General features: G+C 54.5%; 4 protein-coding genes and 1 non-coding gene across 5 annotated transcripts; 3 read left to right on the forward strand and 2 right to left on the reverse strand.

Moving 5' to 3' along the window:
• Positions 1-539: 539 nt before the first annotated feature.
• On the forward strand, positions 540-2,140 carry CLUP02_12219 (uncharacterized protein; the record flags this gene model as incomplete). Its single annotated transcript, XM_049291183.1, has 2 exons — positions 540-651; positions 858-2,140. 2 exons carry the CDS (start codon positions 540-542, stop codon positions 2,138-2,140), a joined length of 1,395 nt encoding a protein of 464 aa, XP_049148328.1.
• Positions 2,141-4,300: 2,160 nt separating this feature from the next.
• Positions 4,301-5,544, forward strand: CLUP02_12220 (threonine dehydratase; the record flags this gene model as incomplete). Its single annotated transcript, XM_049291184.1, has 2 exons — positions 4,301-4,628; positions 4,700-5,544. The coding sequence occupies 2 exons, from the start codon at positions 4,301-4,303 to the stop codon at positions 5,542-5,544; spliced, it is 1,173 nt and encodes a 390-aa protein (XP_049148329.1).
• Positions 5,545-6,337: 793 nt separating this feature from the next.
• Positions 6,338-6,420, forward strand: CLUP02_tRNA213. The gene has a single exon. It is a non-coding gene; the product is annotated as a tRNA-Arg (tRNA).
• Positions 6,421-8,611: 2,191 nt separating this feature from the next.
• Positions 8,612-12,534, reverse strand: CLUP02_12221 (helix-loop-helix DNA-binding domain-containing protein; the record flags this gene model as incomplete). The annotated part of the gene is made up of 5 exons (XM_049291185.1): positions 8,612-9,185; positions 9,351-9,704; positions 10,964-11,315; positions 11,368-12,348; positions 12,420-12,534. The coding sequence occupies 5 exons, from the start codon at positions 12,532-12,534 to the stop codon at positions 8,612-8,614; spliced, it is 2,376 nt and encodes a 791-aa protein (XP_049148330.1).
• A 3,697-nt stretch (positions 12,535-16,231) lies between these two features.
• CLUP02_12222 (uncharacterized protein) lies at positions 16,232-16,857 on the reverse strand (the record flags this gene model as incomplete). Its single annotated transcript, XM_049291186.1, has 2 exons — positions 16,232-16,419; positions 16,698-16,857. 2 exons carry the CDS (start codon positions 16,855-16,857, stop codon positions 16,232-16,234), a joined length of 348 nt encoding a protein of 115 aa, XP_049148331.1.
• Positions 16,858-20,100: the final 3,243 nt, after the last annotated feature.

Genomic DNA, 20,100 nt, shown 5'->3' on the forward strand with positions numbered 1-20,100 from the left:
TACCTGACCTTACGGATGACTCTGGATTCAATCCAGCCTTTTGTCATTCAAGGCCGAGATTCCCGTCCCATCTTTCTTCCCGTATTTTCTGCCTGTCTCCCTCTCTCTCTCTTCCTTGCATTGCCCTCGCCGCATGGGCTTCGCGTGCTTCTTCCCAGCTGTAATTGACCACCACCACACCCACCACGCTTGACCCGGACATCCGCCCATTCCAGGCAGTGCGTGTGTCTGTCTCTCGTTTACGGATATCGAGTTCAGTCTCTTCTTCCCCCAAGAAACCCACCGAACCCGCGCATCCAATCCCACGTCAGCCGCCGGTCCGACATCAGACGGGCCGCCGTTTTCGACCGCAGCTAAAATCAACCAACGCCCAATCCAAAAAAGACGAACGCGCGCGCCCCCAACTTTCTGCTGCAACCACCCACCACGCCAACACTAAACAATCTGCAAACTACCAGACCGTCGACCAGCCTACCTGGGCCACCACCGTCAACAACCCCAAGACGACGACGACGACTGAAATAACATGAGCCAGAGACATGCCTAGTCGACTGCAAAAGCTCAATAAACACGACAAGCAACGGCTCCCATCCAACCCTCCTCAGGTACCCGTACCCGACTTTGATATTCCTCCACAAGACTTTGTTCTCGGTAAGGGTCCCCGTCCTTGTGCACTCTTTGCTTGAAACCTCGCCCCGATCCACAACCCGCCCACTCCACGCCATCTTCTGTCTCTAGCCTCTCCCGACAACCTAAACCTTTCAGGAGTCTGGCACTGGCGCTATACCACTCCGCTGCCGTTCCTGGAACTTACGGAAGGAAAGGTGACCGTCGTGCTGACCTCGAACCTCCTCAAGACCTCCACACCTCTACCTCAACAACTTCCGCCAAAACGTCTTCTTCCCCGACGACAACAACGACGACGGCCCCATCGCTAAATGGTCTCTCGAGCAGTCGACGCACACTCGCTCCCCCTACCACCACCTCCTACTTCTCTCGTAACGTACGCAACAGTAGCTTGAATACGCGCATCGACGGAACCCACCAGTCGACGCCGAGCCCTTTCCCTTCTCCCCGAGGCGCCCCTAAGATGGTCCAGACCATCCGAACAGTACCCAGCTTCGAAGCCGCGAGCGACACGAGCTCCGACGCACCCTCACACACTTCCGCATTCTCCAGTTCCGTAAACAGCAACGCCAGCGCAGTCAGCATGGCATCGAATCACCAAGAAAGGACGCCAGGCGTCAAGTTAAAACACGACTGGCCTCACGCCAGCAACGACAACACCATCAAAATGGACTCAGCGAGGAGGGAAGAGACACCGCCTGCCGACGATGAAAACGCCGCTCCCGTACCCGAAGGACAAGGCCCAGGCTGGGACTCGACCATTGGCAAGGCGGGTCTGGGAAAGACGGGACGGGTCATCAACAAGCTCGTCAGCGACAACGAAGCCCTAAAGCGTGACATCCAGATCGAACGGTTACGAGCCGAGGAGGCCAAGCAGGCCGCCAAGCTGGTAGAGGACAAGATGGAGCGCATCATCAGCGACTACGAGAGCCGCCTCCTCGAAGCGAGCGTCACCAAGACGCTCCTCAGCCGCAAGGAGCGCCAGGTCGAGACCCTCCACGCCAATGTGGAACTAGAAAAGAAGCGCACGGCGGACGCCAAAGAAAAAGAGCTCCTGTGGCGCGACGAGATGGAAAAGATGCGCGCCAGCACGACGAAGCAGGTCGAGGACGCAAACACCCATGCCGCGCTCATGGAGGGACGGTATAACGCCATCAGCTCGCACTGGAAGGACCAGGGCGACGAGGTGCAGCGCGCGCACCTAAAGCTGCGGTCCGAGATTGCGGGCGTCGTCGAGGAGCGGCGGCGCGACGACGAAAAGATTGCGGCGCTGCGGGACCTGTGCGACCAGCAGGACGGCAACATCAAGGAGCTGAGGCGGCAAAAGGAGGAGATCCAGAAGAAGTTTGACGAGTACAAGGCGCAGCAGGAATTCTTGCTCAAGGATATCAAGGCTGGCGTCGCCGGGCGGGATGCCGAGCAGGAGAGGTTGCTCGAGGAGACGAGGTTGACGTTGGCGAAGCTAAAGTGGGCGCTCAATGTGAAAGAAAACGTCAAGGATCTGCTGCAATGATTTGCTACCGTTGCGTTCAGTTCGAATGGAAGAGGGGGTATCCTGAAGCCATTCCCTCTTGCCAACGGCTTCTTATCACTACGATCCGACCTCGCCGACCCAATCATGCAGGAAAAGCCTATTACACCCGGCAAGCCACTACTATAGCCATACCCTTTACTGTCAAATCCGCGACAGGCCTTGTCGCCGGCCCGTTTCGTTGCACTCGGAGATCTCGTCCACACACCACGCGTCAACGCGAGACGACGCAAAATAACAATTTGCCACGACAAACCACACGGTCAAGAAGAAAGCCGTGCATGGTAAAACATACAAGGACATATCAAGAAGGGGTGACGCTCTGAGCCTCGAGCCTCGAATTTGGATTTTTCTCTGGCCTTCTCCTCTCTTCCGACTATTCACTTCTCCAAGACCGACCACGGTCGAAATTTTACGTACCCAAATCGGGGTTCAATGGTAGAGCCATGGTCCAAAAGTACCTGGCAGAATCAAGAAAGGGGGTTTTCTGGATACAGAAGTTGGTTTTCTCACTTCGTTTTTTTCTCAAGCATAACCTATGGAAAAGGGGACATGATCCAATACTCGGGTGAGGGGCATTTGAAAGGTAAAACCTGGCAATCAGTCCTCACGCCTCGACTTTTTTTTTTTCGTTCCAGAGAGCAATGGCAAATCAAAAAGACCAAGATGCGAAAGTAGGGAATCTGGGAGTTTTCGGCGTTGAAGCTACGGCATAGGGGTATTTGGGTCGCATTCGTGGGGGTTATTGGGGAAGATGCTGAAGATGCTTCACACTCCCCACCTCCCCCCGGTTGACGTCTATAAAACGCTCTTTCCCCCTTTTTGGGGCGAGCCAGCCATGAGTCTTGATCAGATCTCGGGTCAGAAAGAGAAAAAGAGAATAGACTTTTTTTTTTTGTTTTATTTCCCGATTTTCCCAGTGATGTCCGACGAACCTGCTTTATGTCAGAAGGAGGATCCTACCTCTTTTCAAGTGTCACGACTAAAAGCCATGTTACTTGTACCTACCATCCCCCGACCGATTGCGCGTTTTACGGGGAGAATGGGTCGATGATGACGGATCATGATGATTATAGTGTCTGCACCTCCCTTTATCAGCATGCCGACACGCTTCACAAGGTCTTGCAAACGTTATGTAGGTCTAAGATAGTCCTCACTGGTTTTCCTCTGTACGTGGGAACAACATTGCTTGAGAGGTCGGCTTGCAAAGTTCTTGGCAATGTCTTCAAATGGAAATGACTGCATCGGCTTCAAAAGCAGTTTATTGGATGGCAGTACGACATGGAAGTATTACGTACGGCTGTTTTGACTGTACGGTTTGGCTATTTTAACTATATACCACAAACACCAGCTGTTAGGCGCTCACGTACTTAAACACTTCCAGGGTCATATTACACCCAGCTATGTTTGCCTGGCTAATTAATTAAAACTATGAAGATCTTTAATCGTGGTCGACGACCACAAGAATCATCAATTATACACATTATGGCGGCGCAAGTCAAAAACAGCATAATATCATTGTACGAGCGCCTGCCGGCCGTTGGCAGTAGCACATAGCTAAGATATACGATTCGAAGTCTTTCCTGGAGATGATTGGAATTTGTTGGCTGGGTCATAGCCCGTTCTGCGGTGCTCAACATGATTGATCAAGGAGAGTTCATAGCCTCGGAAGCCAGACCCGATGCTGAAGCCCTGCCATAACCTCTTGCATATGGTGCTAAACTGCTCGCTAATTCTCCGAAGTGGACGAGTCGTCTCATTGGAAGTCAACTTCTATCGACCTCGGAGACATGGTCAAGTTGCCGAGTGCATTTCGGCGTCGTTGTAAGTCCTGCCGAGAGTCCCACTTCCAACCAAGTCGCAAACACCGCGAGAACGACGTTGACGCCGGGTTCCTTACCCGAAGCAGCTCGATGACTTCAAACAGAATCATAGTATAACAGTTGTTGAAATTTCGCCATCATGTAGTTCTGAAAGCCACGACCACTTTGATGAGCATGTCACTCGAATAGCACCGCTGCTCAACTTCACGCATCTTGATACCATATCCAAGTCAGACTCAAGCCCATACTAGAACCAAAATCAGTACTTATTACCATCCTATTACAAAGAACTACCTCCATCTCAGCCGCTGTCATAGTCATGGCCAGCCTCTCAACCTGTCCACCCCTGACCAGGGACTCGGTCATTCAGGCCCGCCAACTAATCAGGTCACACGTCCATCTGACTCCCGTTTTGACGAACAAGACACTGAGCCGAATGGCGTCGACACCAAGAGACCCTGCCGCGGTCGGCAGCGGCCGTACACCAGCGAGACCCATTCTCAGGCTCTGGTTCAAATGCGAAAACATGCAACGCACCGGCGCCTTCAAAGCCCGCGGGGCCTTCCACGCCATAAAGAGACTCCAACAGGAGCCCGGATGGCTCGAGAGCGGCGGCAAGGGGAAGGGCGTCGTAGGGTACAGCGCAGGTAAAAGTCGCAACGCCTTGATTCCCTCCTCTAATCTCCCGCTTTACTGATCGAATGGGTCCATCTTTCAGGTAACCACGCCCAAGCCCTCGCCTTGGCGGCCGCAGAAGACGGCATCGCGTCTCGCATCGTGATGCCCACCACGACGCGCCCGAACAAGATCGCAGCGACGAGAGGCTACGGCGCCATCGTCGTCTTCTCGGGGCCGGGATTCGCTGGCCGCGAGGCCGTCGCGGCCGAGATCGTCGCCGAGACGGGCGCCAGGCTCGTGCCGCCTCACGACCACCCGGACGTCATCCTCGGTCAGGCGACGGCGGGACTCGAGTTCCAGGAGCAAGTTTTGGAGCAGCAGCAGCAACAAAACCTCATCGAAGAGGGAAGAGGAGGAGGAGGAGGAGGAGGAGGAGGAGGACGACGACGACGACGAAAAGGTCTCGACGCCATCATCGCGCCCTGCAGCGGCGGCGGCCTCCTCTCCGGCACAGCCCTCAGCTGCGAGGGCACCGGCATAAGAGTCTTTGGCGCGGAGCCCGAGTTCGAGGGCGCCGACGACGGGCGGAGGGGGTTCTACTCGGGCGCGAGGATCGTCGCCCACGCCAAGACCCCCGACACGGTGGCGGACGGCCTCGCGGGCGCCGTCGGCGCCGCGCCGTGGGGCCTGATCTACGATCGGGGCCTGGTGGGCGGCATGTACGCCGTCACCGAGGAGGAGATCCTCGCGGCGACGCGGCTGCTCCTGGAGAGGCTCAAGGTGTGGGTCGAGCCGAGCGCGGCGGTGCCGTTGGCTGTCGCGTTGTATAATGAGGAGTTTCGGGGCATGGCGGAGCGGGAGGGGGGTGAGGAGGGGTGGGACCTGGGGCTTGTTGTTAGTGGTGGGAATGTTGATGTTGATGGGATGGTGAGGCTCTTCTCGTAAGGCAGGAGGCACGAGACACTTGGGAGAGGGGAGGTGAAAAGATGATGAAGGTAGTTAGCAGCGTGTGAAAAGTCGCATGTGACGTTCATTGATATACAAATATGGATAGTACTTGAAGTGTCATCTCCGGTTTGTTTGTCCTGTTCCCCAGCCAAGAGCATCAGCGGACTTGTCAGGGCCCCCGACGAGAGCTTGGCCACATCTGAACCATAGAGATAGACCCCCGCGAGTACACTGTGGAGAAGACGGGAATCATGGGAAAAGATGGCCATCATGACGCTGGTCTGTTGGCAGTAAGTTACCAGGGCCAGCTTGATCTTGCTCAAGTATTATAAATATATTTCAAAGTCAAGAACTCCCTTCATCATATGTAGTAGCGTGTGTTCAAGGGGGCGAGTAGTTCAGATGACGAAGCTTTCTTTGGGGTGATAGTTGTGACTAGAAACCACATAATGAAATTTTTGATAATCTAGAACCCCGGCTACCAGATGATGTTTTCATTGCTCTCTTATTTCCACGGCCCGGAGTAAAGATTGTGCCGCGGAACTCACCGTCAATGGCTAGCGATATTCGGGAATCTAAGACTTCCAAACCCCAAGAGGTATGAGCTATTCAATTCCAATGATTATCATGATCAGCGCTGTCAAGTATACATATGCATCCCCAGCATTTGCGTTGGTGAAGACAAGCTTCATCCAACATCACGATCTCAAAGTTTCGGCTTTACCCTTCATAATCCAGCTTTCGTCTACAGTGACCAAGCAAGCAATCTCGAGTCCTTAACGGGATAATCGGCCGGTTGGCCCAATGGCAAGGCGTCTGACTACGATTCAATCAGTTATCAGGAGATTCTGGGTTCGACCCCCAGGCTGGTCAAAATTCTTTTGCGCTTGCTTGCAGATTTTTTTTCCTTGACTCGATTTTTTTTTTGGGGGCGCCGGTGCGTTGGTGGGAAAACGCATGTCGGGAGTGGGCTGGCCGGGCCTCTGACCAACTAGAATCATCTATTCCGACGAATTTGGAAGAAAACCTAAAACGGTGTGTTGGATTTTTTTGGAGAAAGGTATCCGGTATCCATCCGTACGGATAGCTTGGACCGGGGGAGGGGGGGAGCCTCGGAACAGGCGGGTCTTCCACCGTTTTCCCACCGACGTCGAAAAGGTATCAACCCATGTGTCTACATGGGACGGCCTGGGCGCGAGAGAGCTTCGCGCGTTTATAGCGTGTCGCGATCAAAGTTTCTCTATAATACGTGTATTCGCGACGGGTACAGAGTACTTTGTAGATATTCGCTACTTTTCAACGGCGATGCCGTGATGTTGCCTGATCACGCCCCCCTTTTCCTATTTGAGGAACCTTTCTAGAAGGGGGGCGGACGGACCTTCCATGCTATCAAGGAGAAACATTGCGGGGGATAATGTGGTAACTTGTATGAACCCAGGGCGCAGGGGAAGGGGGTGGGAAAAGGGGAGTGAACGTGCGAAAAAAGGCTGAAAGTCAGGAACGGGTACGGATATCAATCAGTAGGATCGTGACTTTGTGAGTCCCGTTGTGACAAGGAAGGTGGGCGCGGGTATTCCGTTGTCATCTATCCATTCTTCTCTTGAATTCTCGCGAGAAAAGAAACTGACTCGGGTTGGGGGGTGGGGGACCAGAACAGGAACCGGGGCCGGGGGCCGGTGTGTGGGTGTGTTTGCTCTCCTTGCGGGGCCTTGCGGCCGGAGGAAGCAGCGAGATCATCATCCTTCACAGACCTGACCTTCAGGAACGGGAGACCGGGTCAAGGGGGGAGGGCGGAGGGGGGAAGTTCGGTCCGCGGGGCGGACCATGTGTTGCGAGAATGGCTAAATAGATTGCTCATGTTCGCCTTGACCGATGGCGATCCAGGAACCACAGAGTACTCCGTACACTATAGAAGAATCAAGGAGACAAGAAGAAGCTTTGACCAGCTCCCTCGTCCGTCGTTGCCCATCAGAGAAAGTTTTCTCCTTGGGCCCCCCCCGTGTAAAGTCATGCCGATTAAAGGCAGGGCCCATGGGGGTGATGGACTTGACGGATCATCGTGGACAGAGGTCATCCACAAGAAGCATGTCGGGAGACGAACAAGGTCATGGCTACGAGATACAGCCTCTACATAAGAACGGGGGAAAAAAAAAGAACGGGGACTTTTTTTTTTTTCTCTCTTTCTCTTTTGGCCGGGTGCCGGGATCCAACATATATCTCAGGAGTCACAGCTGCCCGTCTGATCCATAGCCGGCCGGTCTTCACGGACACGAGAATGCTCCGGGCCCCGAAAGAAGGTCGGTGCCCCCCCCCCCCCCCCCGGGGGGGGGCTTCCTGTTCTGTTCTTGTTCTGTTCTGCCCGGGCTCCCATGCCGAACGTTTCCGTCGGTCCTTCGTCCCGATATCCCGTGCTGCCCGTACGGAGTAAGGTGAGTAAGGCAAGGTGAGAAGACAGCCTTGCCAAGGTAAAAATGGACATCGGCGATTAGATTGCGAGCTCACGCACGGCTACGAGCACTTTCGACCACGCTTGAGATGACACGAGGTGATGGACGTCAGTTGAAAGCAAAGCAAGTCAAAAGGTCTAGAGCAAATCATAACTGAAGTAGAGATATTACATTTTTTTATACATGAAGATATGCCATGTATGCCCAAGATAAGCCCATGCTCAGCAAGAAAGGGCCTTCTTTTCTAGAGTTCGTATGATACAAATGCCCTTGTTCGGCTTTCAAGTTATTCATCGTTGCGTAAGGAGATGTGTCCCATCTTTTCTCCAAACACTTTTCTTTCCCCTTTTCCGCCCCGACATCCTTTTTGCCCCTCCAGGCAGCTTAGGACGCTCTCTCTTCAGTCATCCCTGACGCTTTTTCCCGCTAGGAAAAAAAGCCACAAAAAAGTAGAAAAAATACAACACATCAGAAGATCTCGTACATAGGCCATTGAAAGGCCTTCAGCCACCGGAACATAAAATCATCGACGCCTTCTTGAGCTCACGAGAAGGGTCCTCGTCGAAATCTTTTGTTCATCTTGCCAGCCGATACACCCAACACCCTAAAAAGGTAATTTAGGCATTCCAGTTGTTCTGCTGTACGCCAGCCTCGGGCTTCGTCTCCTTCTGCGCCTCCTCAGCCTGGGCGTGCTCGCTCTCGACGCGCTCCTCAACCTCCTTCGACGAGTCCCTGTCGTTGCGGCGACGAGGGGTGGAACCGGGGGCGTACCCGGTAGCCAGCTTGCGGCCGTGAATCTCAGTCTGGCTGAGGACCTCCAGGGCCGCCGTCGCCGCCTCGACGGAGTGGAAGTCGGCGTGGGCGAAACCGCGCGGCCAGCCCGTCGCGCGGTCCACGGCGACGCGGACGTCCTTGACGCCCTCGAGGTTGGCAAAGAGGTCGTTCATGTCTTTATCTGAGGCCTCGAAGGAGATGTTGCCGACGTAGACGGTCGCTGTGGGAGGGCCGTCGTAGACGCTCTTTCTGGTCGCTTTGTTGTCGTTGTTTCTCCCGCGACTTTCCCTGGCGGGTCTGCTTGCGTTTGCGTCGCGGGCCTTGGCAACGATGCGGCGGCCGTGCCAAAAGGTTCCGTCGACGTTCTCGGCAGCCTCCTTCACGGACTCGGGGGTCTTGAAGTAGACAAAGCAGTAGCTAAAAGAGAAAAGATCCATAGGTTAGCCCCTGATCGACTGGAGATGGACGGTATTCACATGTGCGTCTCCTCATCCTTGCAGAACGGAAGCTAGAACCATGAAGGGGAAGGAAGATAAGAAGCCGGAAGCTGCGTCAGGGGATCCAAGGTATTTTGAGACATACCTCTTCTTAGGAGGCATCGAAACGCCGACAACCTCGCCGTACTTGGAGAAAGCCTCGCTCAGCTCCTCGGGCTTGACATCGAAAGAGTAGTTTTGGACAAAGAGGACGTTGTCGCTGGGCTCCTGTCTCCGGCCCCTCTGCTCGGTACGGCGGATGGCTCCCTCGGCTTGGTCATCTTCACGGAACGCAATGGAACGGGAGAATGCTCTCGGCGCCGCGGCGGAGAAGGATCTGGCGGCGGCAGCGGCGTTCAGGGCGCGCAGAGCAAAGGAGACGGTCTGCGACTTGGGCGCAGCGGCGGCGGCGACCGAGCTGGTGAAGGCGGCGCGAGTGGCCGTGCGACGGATGGACTGCCTGACGTAAGGGAAAAGATTGCAATTAGCTTTCTTTAATCATGGAATCGCTGCCAAGTGCAACATGGCCGGAACAATCTGTAGCAGAGTACTTACATATTGGAGTAATGTGATGGGAGAATGGTAGACGGATTGATAGATTAAGAGAGAGAGACGGAAAGGGTGAAGGGCGAGATGATGTGGTGTGCAGATTGAGATTTCTATGGGCGAACGAGAAATTTTGGGATTACCGTGTCGAGGGTCGCGGCGATAAGATACGCTAGCCTCATTTAGACCTAGCGTATTTCGGCCGAGTACCCACTTGGAGTCCAGCTATGGAACCTTGGCCAAGCGGCGCATCATGCCTCCTTGTTAACGCATGTCAACCTTAACTTTTCGTCTTCGCCATTCATTCATACAATGAGTCGGTCCAAGATTATGATATTGCAACAGAACTGATATTCGCAGTTATCCCCCACCCCGCCTGGGAAGAGATTGTGATTGGTAGCTTCCATGGCCACTCGCTTCCAGGGAGAGACCTAAGCTCGTCTCTGGGAAAACAAATTCAAACGCTGGTTTCCCTTCGGTATCCCCCACCTGACCAAATAGAAGAGGGATGATCCATAATCTCCATCAGTCATTGAACCTGCCACCGAGTTTCCCTATATAATTTTTTTTTCTTGCCGGAGTACAGCAATGGACCACACAGCATGCACCCTAGATGCCCGCATCGCCGTCCCATTGACCAACGCGTAGGTATATACACCTGGCTCTCCGTACCGTTCCCGCCTCGGCCTTCATGAGCCTTGCCCACCCACCCCCCAAAACAGATGAAACATAGGACGCCGTCTTGCTTTTTTTATCTACTGACCAAGGACGAGGGTATATTGTCGTCCCCCGGTATCAGTAATGAACTGGAGGAGCTGATCTCAACGGAACCTGTGAGCCAGTGGCACACTCAGGTATCGATACATTCGACACAAAAAGAAACAAACAAACAGCCCGCCAAATGGCATTGTGGAGCATAACGCATTCCAACAGAGGCACAGAACTGTAATAGAACACGCAGACCTCCATGTGAGGCCGCGAACATGTGTTTGGGTATAGGTAGGTTGATCCTGCAGGCTCTTTGCCTACGGGGTTGCTGCATGAGCGGCTTGTTGGCCCACGAGTGTGTGCCGCGGCGAGTGCCTGGGGCACGCTGCGTCGCATGATATGGTCATGTACATGATGACGGTTGATTCTTCCTTGCCTCTTCAGACTTTAATACGGGCTCAGTACCTCTCGGGACGATAGCCGTTAACTCTGGGAGCCTCGTACTGGACGCCCGTCATGGAGTCGGGGTTGGGCATGTTGCCGTTTAGCCCTCGGATTGGCGGCAACTCACGGCGAGCCGCGTAAGGATCCGCCTGATACCCTACCGCTTGGGGGGGAGGGATTTGAGATTGAGGCGGCGCCTGGCCTGTGGGGGATTGCTGTAGCCTCGTGTTGTGCAACTCATTCTGGAGACGCTGAATGTCTACACGCAAGTTGTGGTTGTCTTGTCGGAGACCGTCGTTTTCCTGAGCCAACGTTGTGTTTTGCGACTGCACCATGCGCATGACGTCTGCCATTCGTTGATGCTCGGAAATGGCTATTTCAGATCAGTATCTGCTCCAAAAACGATACGGTTGCATGTGACGAACCTTTGGTAAGAATTTCCCACTTGGAGGCTTTTGAACCTCGTTCCTGTGGCATCAAGTCACGCAGTTGATCGAACAATTCCTTCATCTCAGTCCTTCTCTTGCGTTCCGCCAACTTGTGACTCTTACGCAGCTCGGGCGTGCGGCTGTAGGGTTGTGAGCCCGTCCGCGAGGCTGCGTCGTCGTCGCGCAAATCCCCAATTTGCTTGTGCTGCAACGAGTGGTGGTGAACCGGAGGGAAGTCGGAAGAGGTGCTTGATAGACGGTTGTTGAAGTCGGCAGGCTCGTCCAAACGTCTTTGGCCAGGCGGTAGTCTCGATTCCGTGGTGAACTGGCTGCTAGCTATGGACTCGGCGATACTGCTACGTCTCGAGTCCAGATATTGCTCGTGGTGGCTGATTCGTTGTATCTCTTCCTCTGGGAAAGCCCACGCCTGACCCTTGGTGGGCTCCGCAGCTCGGGCGATGTTGCTCGTCGCGGGGCCTGTGATGGCCGGTGCGGTGCGGATGATCTTTGGGTGCTCGGGGTTCCTGTCGCTGCTGGGCTGGTATCCATTGGAGATACGGTGTACGGAAAGATTGTCCAAACCGGGGCGAGGGTTGCGCTGCTGGTTGAGAGTATTCTGAATTGAAGTAGTCGACTGGTTGTGACTAGCGTAGGGCGAGTTCCCGCCCAATCTCATGTCGTGAAAACCCTGATTTATCCGGCTGTCCACACTCTCTCTTCGAGATCCAGGCCCCATGATGTCGTGAACCACTCCAGAATCCAGGGATGTCGGGCGCTCGAATCGACGCGGGTCAGCACTGCCGGGGGTTGTTGGCGATACCATGGCGGCGACGCTCATGTTGCTCTGCCCAGGCGACACCAGCTGAGGGATCATGTTAGCCGTGACAGGCGAAGGTGTCTTGTCTGCCAGCGAAGATTGGTAGCCCGACCCCGTGGGGCTGAGGGCGTGATGCACAACGCCTGATGCCGCAGAGTTATCTATGGGAGAAAAAAGCGTTAGTTGCGCCCCCTCCAACGCGAGCGTTTCTATCTTTTTATGTCCAACGTACGCTTGCTTGAGGCATCTGTACTCGAATAATAAGCCGAGTCGCGGTTTTCGTCTGGGTTCAGTACCCCTGCTAATCCCGCAGGAAGCTTCTGTGAAGCTGGTCGCTGTCCGTCCATGTTGTATTTCGATGACTATCTCTGGTATGATGGCAAATGAAGCGAGACCAATAGTCGTCGTGATATACTTGGATCGAGTTCGGTGGTCGAAATGGAGGTCAAGTTAAAGAGTGGCCAGAGCGAGGCGAAGCGAAGCGAGGCACAGGAAGGGTGATAAAGTAGGCAGAGCCCAGTGTATAGCGAAAACGTGGCGAACAATTAGATTGTCCGGGGTCGAGTTGCGCTGGACATGCGAAAGCAGCAGCCTCTCTGTAGGCGTCTGAGAGCGCAGGCTGCTCGATTGGTGGGATTGTTTGGATAACGAACGGAAGGTGTTGATGAGAGGGGGAAGAAAGGCGCGGTGAGGGTGGGATGGAGAGGATTGAATAAAGACGAGGCCGAGGAGCAAGGAGGAGAGGTCTAGTAAACTCGAAGGTCGGCCGGCGTACAGTAGGTAGAGAGAGAGAGAGAGAGAGAGGTAGAGGCTAGTGGAGGAGAAAGACGTATCGAAGCAGGCAGTTTCAAGATTGGGAAGACGGTAGCTGGGGGTGGAGGGGATAAGATGGAATTGAGCAGGCGGGAGCGCTAGGTAGGCAGGGTGGGTGGGTGACTTGTTGGCCTGAGCAGACGAGCAGAAGGAGACTCAACCCGGAAGAAAGAAAGCTGGGATCCAGACTGCGAGAGGAAAAAAAAAAAGAGAGAAGCAGCGACAGGCGGCGGCCTTGGAACCGGGGTAGGAGGGGAGGAGAAGAACAGAGGATGCACAGGATAGGACAGGACAGGATAGGACAGGATAGGACAAGCCCGGGACAGGGCAAGACAAGACAGGGTTTCTGGGTACAGGGGAGGGGGGAGTGAAGCTAAATCAAAGTCTCTCGCTCCTCTTTCTGTCTTGTCTGTCTGCCTCTGTTTCTGTGTGTACAGACACTGTCTCCCGTTTCCTTCTCTCTTCTCTCCCCTCAAGCTCTCTCCCTCGCTCTCTCTTCACCCCAGTGCTTTTTCTTCTTAGTCTTTCGCATCCATAGTGACTTGGATGAAGTGTCGCTGCTGCTGATGCTGCTGCTGCTGCTGGAAAGAGAGCGAACGGCACTGCTTGAATTTCGCTACTACCATCTACCCAGTACCTAGATAAGTACGCACAAAGCGAGGTATATTGTACAGTACAGAGTACCGCTCAGGTAGCTGGCTACCTCTCTGTCTCTGTGTCTATATCCGTAAGTATTTCTGCCCAGCAGCGGCCAAAATCACACATGAGCACCCCTCTTCTCTCCGCCAAGGAGGAAAAAAATAGACAGCGGAATAAATGACAGAGAAAAAGGTGGGTAGGTACTGAATCATTTGCGGCTTGCCCTGGCGCCCATACGGCTCTGACATTGTTATTATGAAAGCCGCCGTCTCCAACCTCTCGTTGAGTCTCAAAAGTAGAATCGTTGCTGCTACATACCTTATGGTAGGTACGGATAGGTACTTACTCCTGCATCTTTGCCTTCGCTTTCCGCAGCTGTGGCCTGCCCGCTCGAAAATAAGGTATGCCAACGTATTGTAGCGCTACTCTGGGCGGGCAGAGCCACCTGGAATAAGGTGCAAGTAACCCGATCGAGTGCAGGTATCCATGCCTTCTGCGGCGTGCCAGTCGATTTCGCTGGCTGCTACCCAGATAGCTCACGCCTCCGAGGTAGACCCAGAGCATCGCATAGGGGGGGGGGGGGGAGGGGCCCAGTAGGAGAGGCGAGCTCTGCGCAGCGGTGGCGGCCGGCTCCGCCCTCCCGCTGCGCCGGGTGGGTGCGTGGGCCGCGGGGGCGCGCCGGGGCGGGGCGGGGCGCGAGGGGGGGGCCGGGGGGGGGGGGGGGGGGGGGGGGGGGGGGGGTCTGGCGTTCGCGATGAGGCAGACGAGAAAAGTACTTCGCCCTCAGGTATTCAAGACTCACTTTTCTCTGGACGTGCCTTGGGGGTGTCACCCCGTCCACCTCTCTGCCATAACCATGCCGCACGGCGCCACGGTGGACGACGTGGCGGCACAGCCGAACCCTGCTCGGGGGTTTTTGGGCACGCATGGGCGCTGTTCACGTTTCTTATTTCCCGGACTCGGCGGTAGCGAGTACTTGGGATGTTTGTCCAGCCCCAAGGCAGCCATCCCTGTTCTGATACCAGCATGGCAAGCCATATGGCCTTGCTAATGTACCCATACACACGCCGTCCGCCGCACGCCCTCGTGGATGTGCCATACCACGCTGGGAAGCTCGAGGGGGAGGACGTCTCCGATGGAAGTGGGGTCGCGGCCCTCACATGCATCGAGCATCTGTTTGTCGTGTGGCATCCTGGGGAAGGTTTTTGCTAATAGCTCTATGTGGTGTGCGTGTGCGTATGCATCCGCGTACATTTGTCGTCCAAGTGTAAGTAGCTGGACAAAAGCCTCCCGTCTGTTCAACTGCTCGACGGTTTAGTGGACTCTGGGGCATCATACAGGGCTCCGGGTCCGTACCTTACTCTGCCCCTTCCAATTTGTGCCCTGCAATTTCACAGTCTTGTGTTGCTGTTCGCCGTTATGAAGATCTTTGGCAGTGGCATTCTTCTCCCTTCTAGCACGCTCAAAGCGGACCATAGAGCTGCTCATCATGAGGATTAATGCTGCATTGAGTACAGCAGGATGACAGCGCCAGCCGCAATGGCCATATCGCAATGTGCGTATGCGTACTTGAGTGTGTGACGCTATCGGTAAACGGTTGAAATGACGACTGTGCTCTGAAGAAACAACAGTGCCAGGGCCGCACCATGCCATGCCGTCGATGCCATGGCTAGCCAGATCACGCCGGTATGTTGGTCAGATCAGGCCGCCCCAAAGACGGGTCTCGGGCAGCGCAAAATAGGTATTTGCAGGAAAGGAGAGCCCAACAGCAAAAGGGATCGAAAATGACGGCGGATCTGATGACGGGCCCGCTGTTTTCATGTTTCGTCTCACAATGATCGAGACCAAATGCCACCCAGTTCGGGGCTTGCGAACTGGCGGGGGCCAGAAGAAACTTGAGAGGCTTGGCGGGCCTGGTCTGCGTGACTGCAAGAAAAGGCCCATCAAGATGAAAAAAAAAAAGTGAACAAGGCCGGACCGATCGTATTGGCATTCCAACAGTGCGCAACAAACGCCATCACCGTCATCTAGGCCTCGCTCTTGCGCTTCGGACTCGGAATCCGGTCCGGTCCCTGTACCAGACTTCAATGTCGGGGTTGTTCGCAGCCATGCCATGATCGCCAGTACCAGGACAGGTATCTGTAGGCCGTCGTACTTTTGTCGAAGAACCTTGGCAACCCGGTTGAGGAACTTGGGATGCCATTCTAGGCACAGCGGTCAAGGGGCCGGCCGAGAATTCCAGCGGTATCAACAATGACCGAGGCCTGATGCTGCCCTATATGTGACGACTTTAACTCAACATGGTGTCAATTTTCGGTCGAGTGGTTCTTTGCAGCAATGTGCAATAATTGACGAGCTGCTGCGGTCCATGTATTTGCTTGTCCTTGGTGCCTGAGCCCGCTTGTGCAATGCAGGTATGTATACATGGGCATAATAGGCTGCTAATGACAGTAGTGCGTTGCGCTGCGTCATGGTATTGGTGCGATGGTCATTCCGTGCAGGCATGCGTGTGTAGCAATTGATATCCTGAATGCCGACTTCATCGTGAATTGCGGATACACGCAGCACCGACGCCGATGGGGTTTTAAAATCTTAGGCCCAGGGTCCCCTCATCAACAAACCCGTATCCTGACTGAAGGGATTTGGGTTAAGTAGTCGTAGGAGAACAGGGCCACCAGCCAACAGGGCTTGCCCCCGGTCCCGGGGACGAGACGGAAGAGGACGGCGTTTCTTGTCATCCCGGTTGGACGGCGGCCAGAGTGACAGAGCCAGCATCGAATCTAAAGATGGTCCAGTGGTCAGACCAGGGTGTCAGTCCTCGAAACTCAAGCCTCATGTTGGTAGCCGTACTCCGTTGTGTATCTGTAAATGAAGAGAGAACAGCAGTGGACTGCCCTTTGGTGGGAGGCACTGTACGTAGTAGGGCAGGTGGTGGTGAAGGTGGGCACCATCAGCAGGGCCTGACATAGCATGGCTACCGCGTGCGGAGCTGGTAGCGGCCATAGCATATCAAGACGGGCCTCGAGGTGGTTGCTTGCCATGCTTGCCTCGTGCGTACCGGGCTGGGAACAAGCTGGGAGCGGCACCGTTTGCGACGGGCGGTGGGCGATGGGCGATGGGCGATGCGGGATGTGCACGTCCATTCGTGGATGACGGATCCATCCCGCCATGTCAATATTCCAGGCGACTGGGTTTGAGCCGATCGGTCCCATGTGCATTCCATGCGGTACAGCGCCTGTGAGGATGCCGTACCACCACCGACAAAGGTTCCCGACCTAGGACTAGTCGGCCAAGCGCGGTGGATAGACGTAAGCAGAGCGCACCTCCGTCGGCCGTCCAAGCATGAAAACGATGGGCCGGGGGAGAAATCGTTCTTGGTCAGATCCAGCCGAGATCAGGTCCGTGAAGAAGCGGCACGAGAGGGAGGCAAGGAGGGACCCGGATCTTTGGAGCCAGAACCCTGAAATCCGTGTCTCGGGGTTGTCTGTTTCGTTTTTTTGGTTTTGCCGAACCATGGTAAAGCAACATGTGGTGATGCAAGGTAGACGGTGATGGTGTCGGATACTGGGCACCAACGTGGCAATCACCATCCGTAGCCAGCTTGGCAGGTCATATGGGATTGCATCGTCTGTTCTTTGCTCGGGGATTGTAGTGTAGGAAGTCAGGAACAGAGGCTGCTCCACCAAAGACCGTCGCGAGCAATGTTGATATGGTCTGTACGGGTACACATCTTGTGCTTGGATGCTAGTTATTTCGGATTCTAACACGACGGGTGAGCAACTTTAGTGTTGTTTTTCTTTTTACCAATCTCCTTTGGTGATGTGTGTGTGCGTGTGTGTGTGTGAGCGTGTGAGAAAATAGGGTATTGGCTCTAACGTAGGGGGATGCAGCACCGTTTGTCCAAGATCAGGCAAGAATGCTCCCGTCGTTAGTCCATGGAGCCTTCCCGGGCAATTTCGCATACCTTCCACTTCCTTCCAGGTCTGCTTCGCACTTTCCGTCAGGACTCCAACATTCGTGTCTAAACCTCTGAGGGCACAGTGTCTGCAGATCAAGAGCAAGGTAGGTAAACACTAGGTATCTGAGGGAAAAGTGGCCAGCAGTAGCCAAGGAGTGAAGTTGAGCGAGAGCTCTATAGCAAGTGGAGGTATCACGGTATGTCGAAGTCCACCCCAAGGGTCTTTAGTGTTGGCGTCTTCGTCTGTCGTGGCATGCAAGACAATAAGATACCCCACGTTTGATTCGGTGTTTCCAAATCGCTCGACAGGTCTTGCGAATATTGGCCAAGTGTCTCTGTCTTTTTTCGAGGGCTCTCGCATGTACAGTGTATATGGATACACACAATAGGTCTGGGTACCGTTTTCTTAGTCCTTTTCCCTTCCCGCAGCCAGTGACAGATGAGGGCTAGACCGTCGAGTAGACTTGGAAGTTGAGACACTAGGCTACTACCGTCGCTGAGTATTTTTTCTGTGAGCTGTACCGGTCAACAGGCCGTGTCCCGGAACTGGTCATGTCCGCGCCTCGGTGGCTGGGTCTAGAGGCGGCTGCGTTGGGATAGTGCAAGAGGCGTGGTCCTGTGTGTGTTGAGAGATGGCGCCTGGCTCCAGGTACCGACCGTACTGACTAGGTAGCCTCGTGCCGAGTGGGGGAAACTGGTTTAGTTTTTCTTTCCGTCTCTTTCTTGTTGCTTGCTTTCTTTTCTCTCCTTCGCCAAGGCACAATATGGTCCGCTTGATAAAACTGGCCGACTAAGGTACGTACGTTAGCCCAACTGGAGAAACGGCGGTCGTCTTCACGTCAGTGTAGACTCGAGCTTGGCGACTTATTTCACAGCGCCAAGTGCGACGCAGTCCGTCTTGTTTGCGCCTGATGATTAATATCCGAGATACCTCAAGTAAGGGAAGCTTTTGAGGCTTGGAAACACCGCATGCAGCAATGTACGCCGTACTGTGCAGTAAACAGTGTGTGAAAGCCTGGCTGATTGGAGCAGCTTGTCGAGAACGCCCATCACAAGGGCAAAAAGTACGTACCGACGATACGAAGCGCAAGGCGAACGACGGTGGGGAGAATGGTGGGTTCGGCAGGCACGGAGGGAGAGTGTGTGGGTGTGGGGAGGAAGGGCGGGCACAGAGGCTTCAGCTTGCTGCTTCAAGCTTGTGAGCTTCCACGACACTGAGCAGTTTCTGGACAAAGCGTCTCGGACATCTCCCTTAGTCAGCCTCGCAACTCCAGAGCACGCACCTCCTCTGGCTCCTGCAAGGTGCGTGGGCTTAGGGATAGCCGTCACGCATTGTCCCGTCTCGGGTGTCAAGGTAAAAGTGACAAGTGGCTGATCTGATCTGCTGCACAGCCTCCTCCCCTCCCCAAATCTTATGTAATGAGCTATGCTAGCCAACCGGCTGCAAACTTGTCTATTCCGTTCTCCATCGTGCCACCGCTCCTCTGGATCCCATGTGCGATATCCCGATGACCACGTGCATTTTGTGCTGAATAGGTACGAGTACGTTTCTGGCACGGTACCCGTACAGAACAGATACTCTGCACATGCAACGCTAATCATGCCTTGGTCATATTCGTCCGCGAGCCAAAGTGCCTACCGCAGTGATCATCGGGCCGTATTTGTCTACTTGAGGTCTACGGATATTGTAAGTGTTTTGACCACTCACTTCTGAGCTATCCGTACTTGACGTCGAATTTCCTGCCGTCATCTCCCCACACAAAGGTCGTTGACAGCATGAGGAAGTACCCGTACCTGCCCTCGCAGGCTCGCTCCTTCCAGCAAATGTCAAGGTTCATCCATCCTCACGAAGCCGCCCAACCTTACCGTGCGGACACATCCAACCTCATGCTCCGCTACAACACCATCTTTGCACTTTATCTGACGGCCAGGCACCCTTTTCGCCATCCCCAGTCCCTGTCAGTTTCCGTCGTGGCATCGGCGCCACTTTTCACAGCTCATTATCCTGGCCTCTGCGAATACACACCGAGAACCTATCTGTACCAAGTACTCCGTGTTCTGCATACCACCGTGTATACGGGCACTCGAGCTTGAAGCAACGCAGCCCGGATGAGAGTTCCCCCTCTTCATTGCCGCAATCCCTCCCGCCCGGAGGCTTGTCGTCGATCGTTACTTCTTCGCCTTCTTTGCAGCCGCACTACACACACACAACACGATAATCAACACTCTTCCATTTGACACTATTTGACGTCTTGTTCTTAAATCGGACGTGGCCCTGTCGCGTCCTCACCCCAAGGGCCCAAAGCCACCAATCCGACAGCAATCGGTCAACACCTATTCATCACCGCACGGCATTTGTTTGCCTACCCGCTTGGCCTACAAGGGTCTACCAATAGAATCAGCCGTGTTGTTGAGCCTTCAGTCAGCCAAATCGTCGGGCCCGCTAAGAACCCTCCTCTTTTCTGCGCTGCCCTTCGAGGCTCCGATACCTTGACTCAGACAA

This window comes from Colletotrichum lupini, chromosome 6, assembly GCF_023278565.1.
Source record: "Colletotrichum lupini chromosome 6, complete sequence".
In the NCBI taxonomy this organism is placed as follows: Eukaryota; Fungi; Ascomycota; class Sordariomycetes; order Glomerellales; family Glomerellaceae; genus Colletotrichum; species Colletotrichum lupini.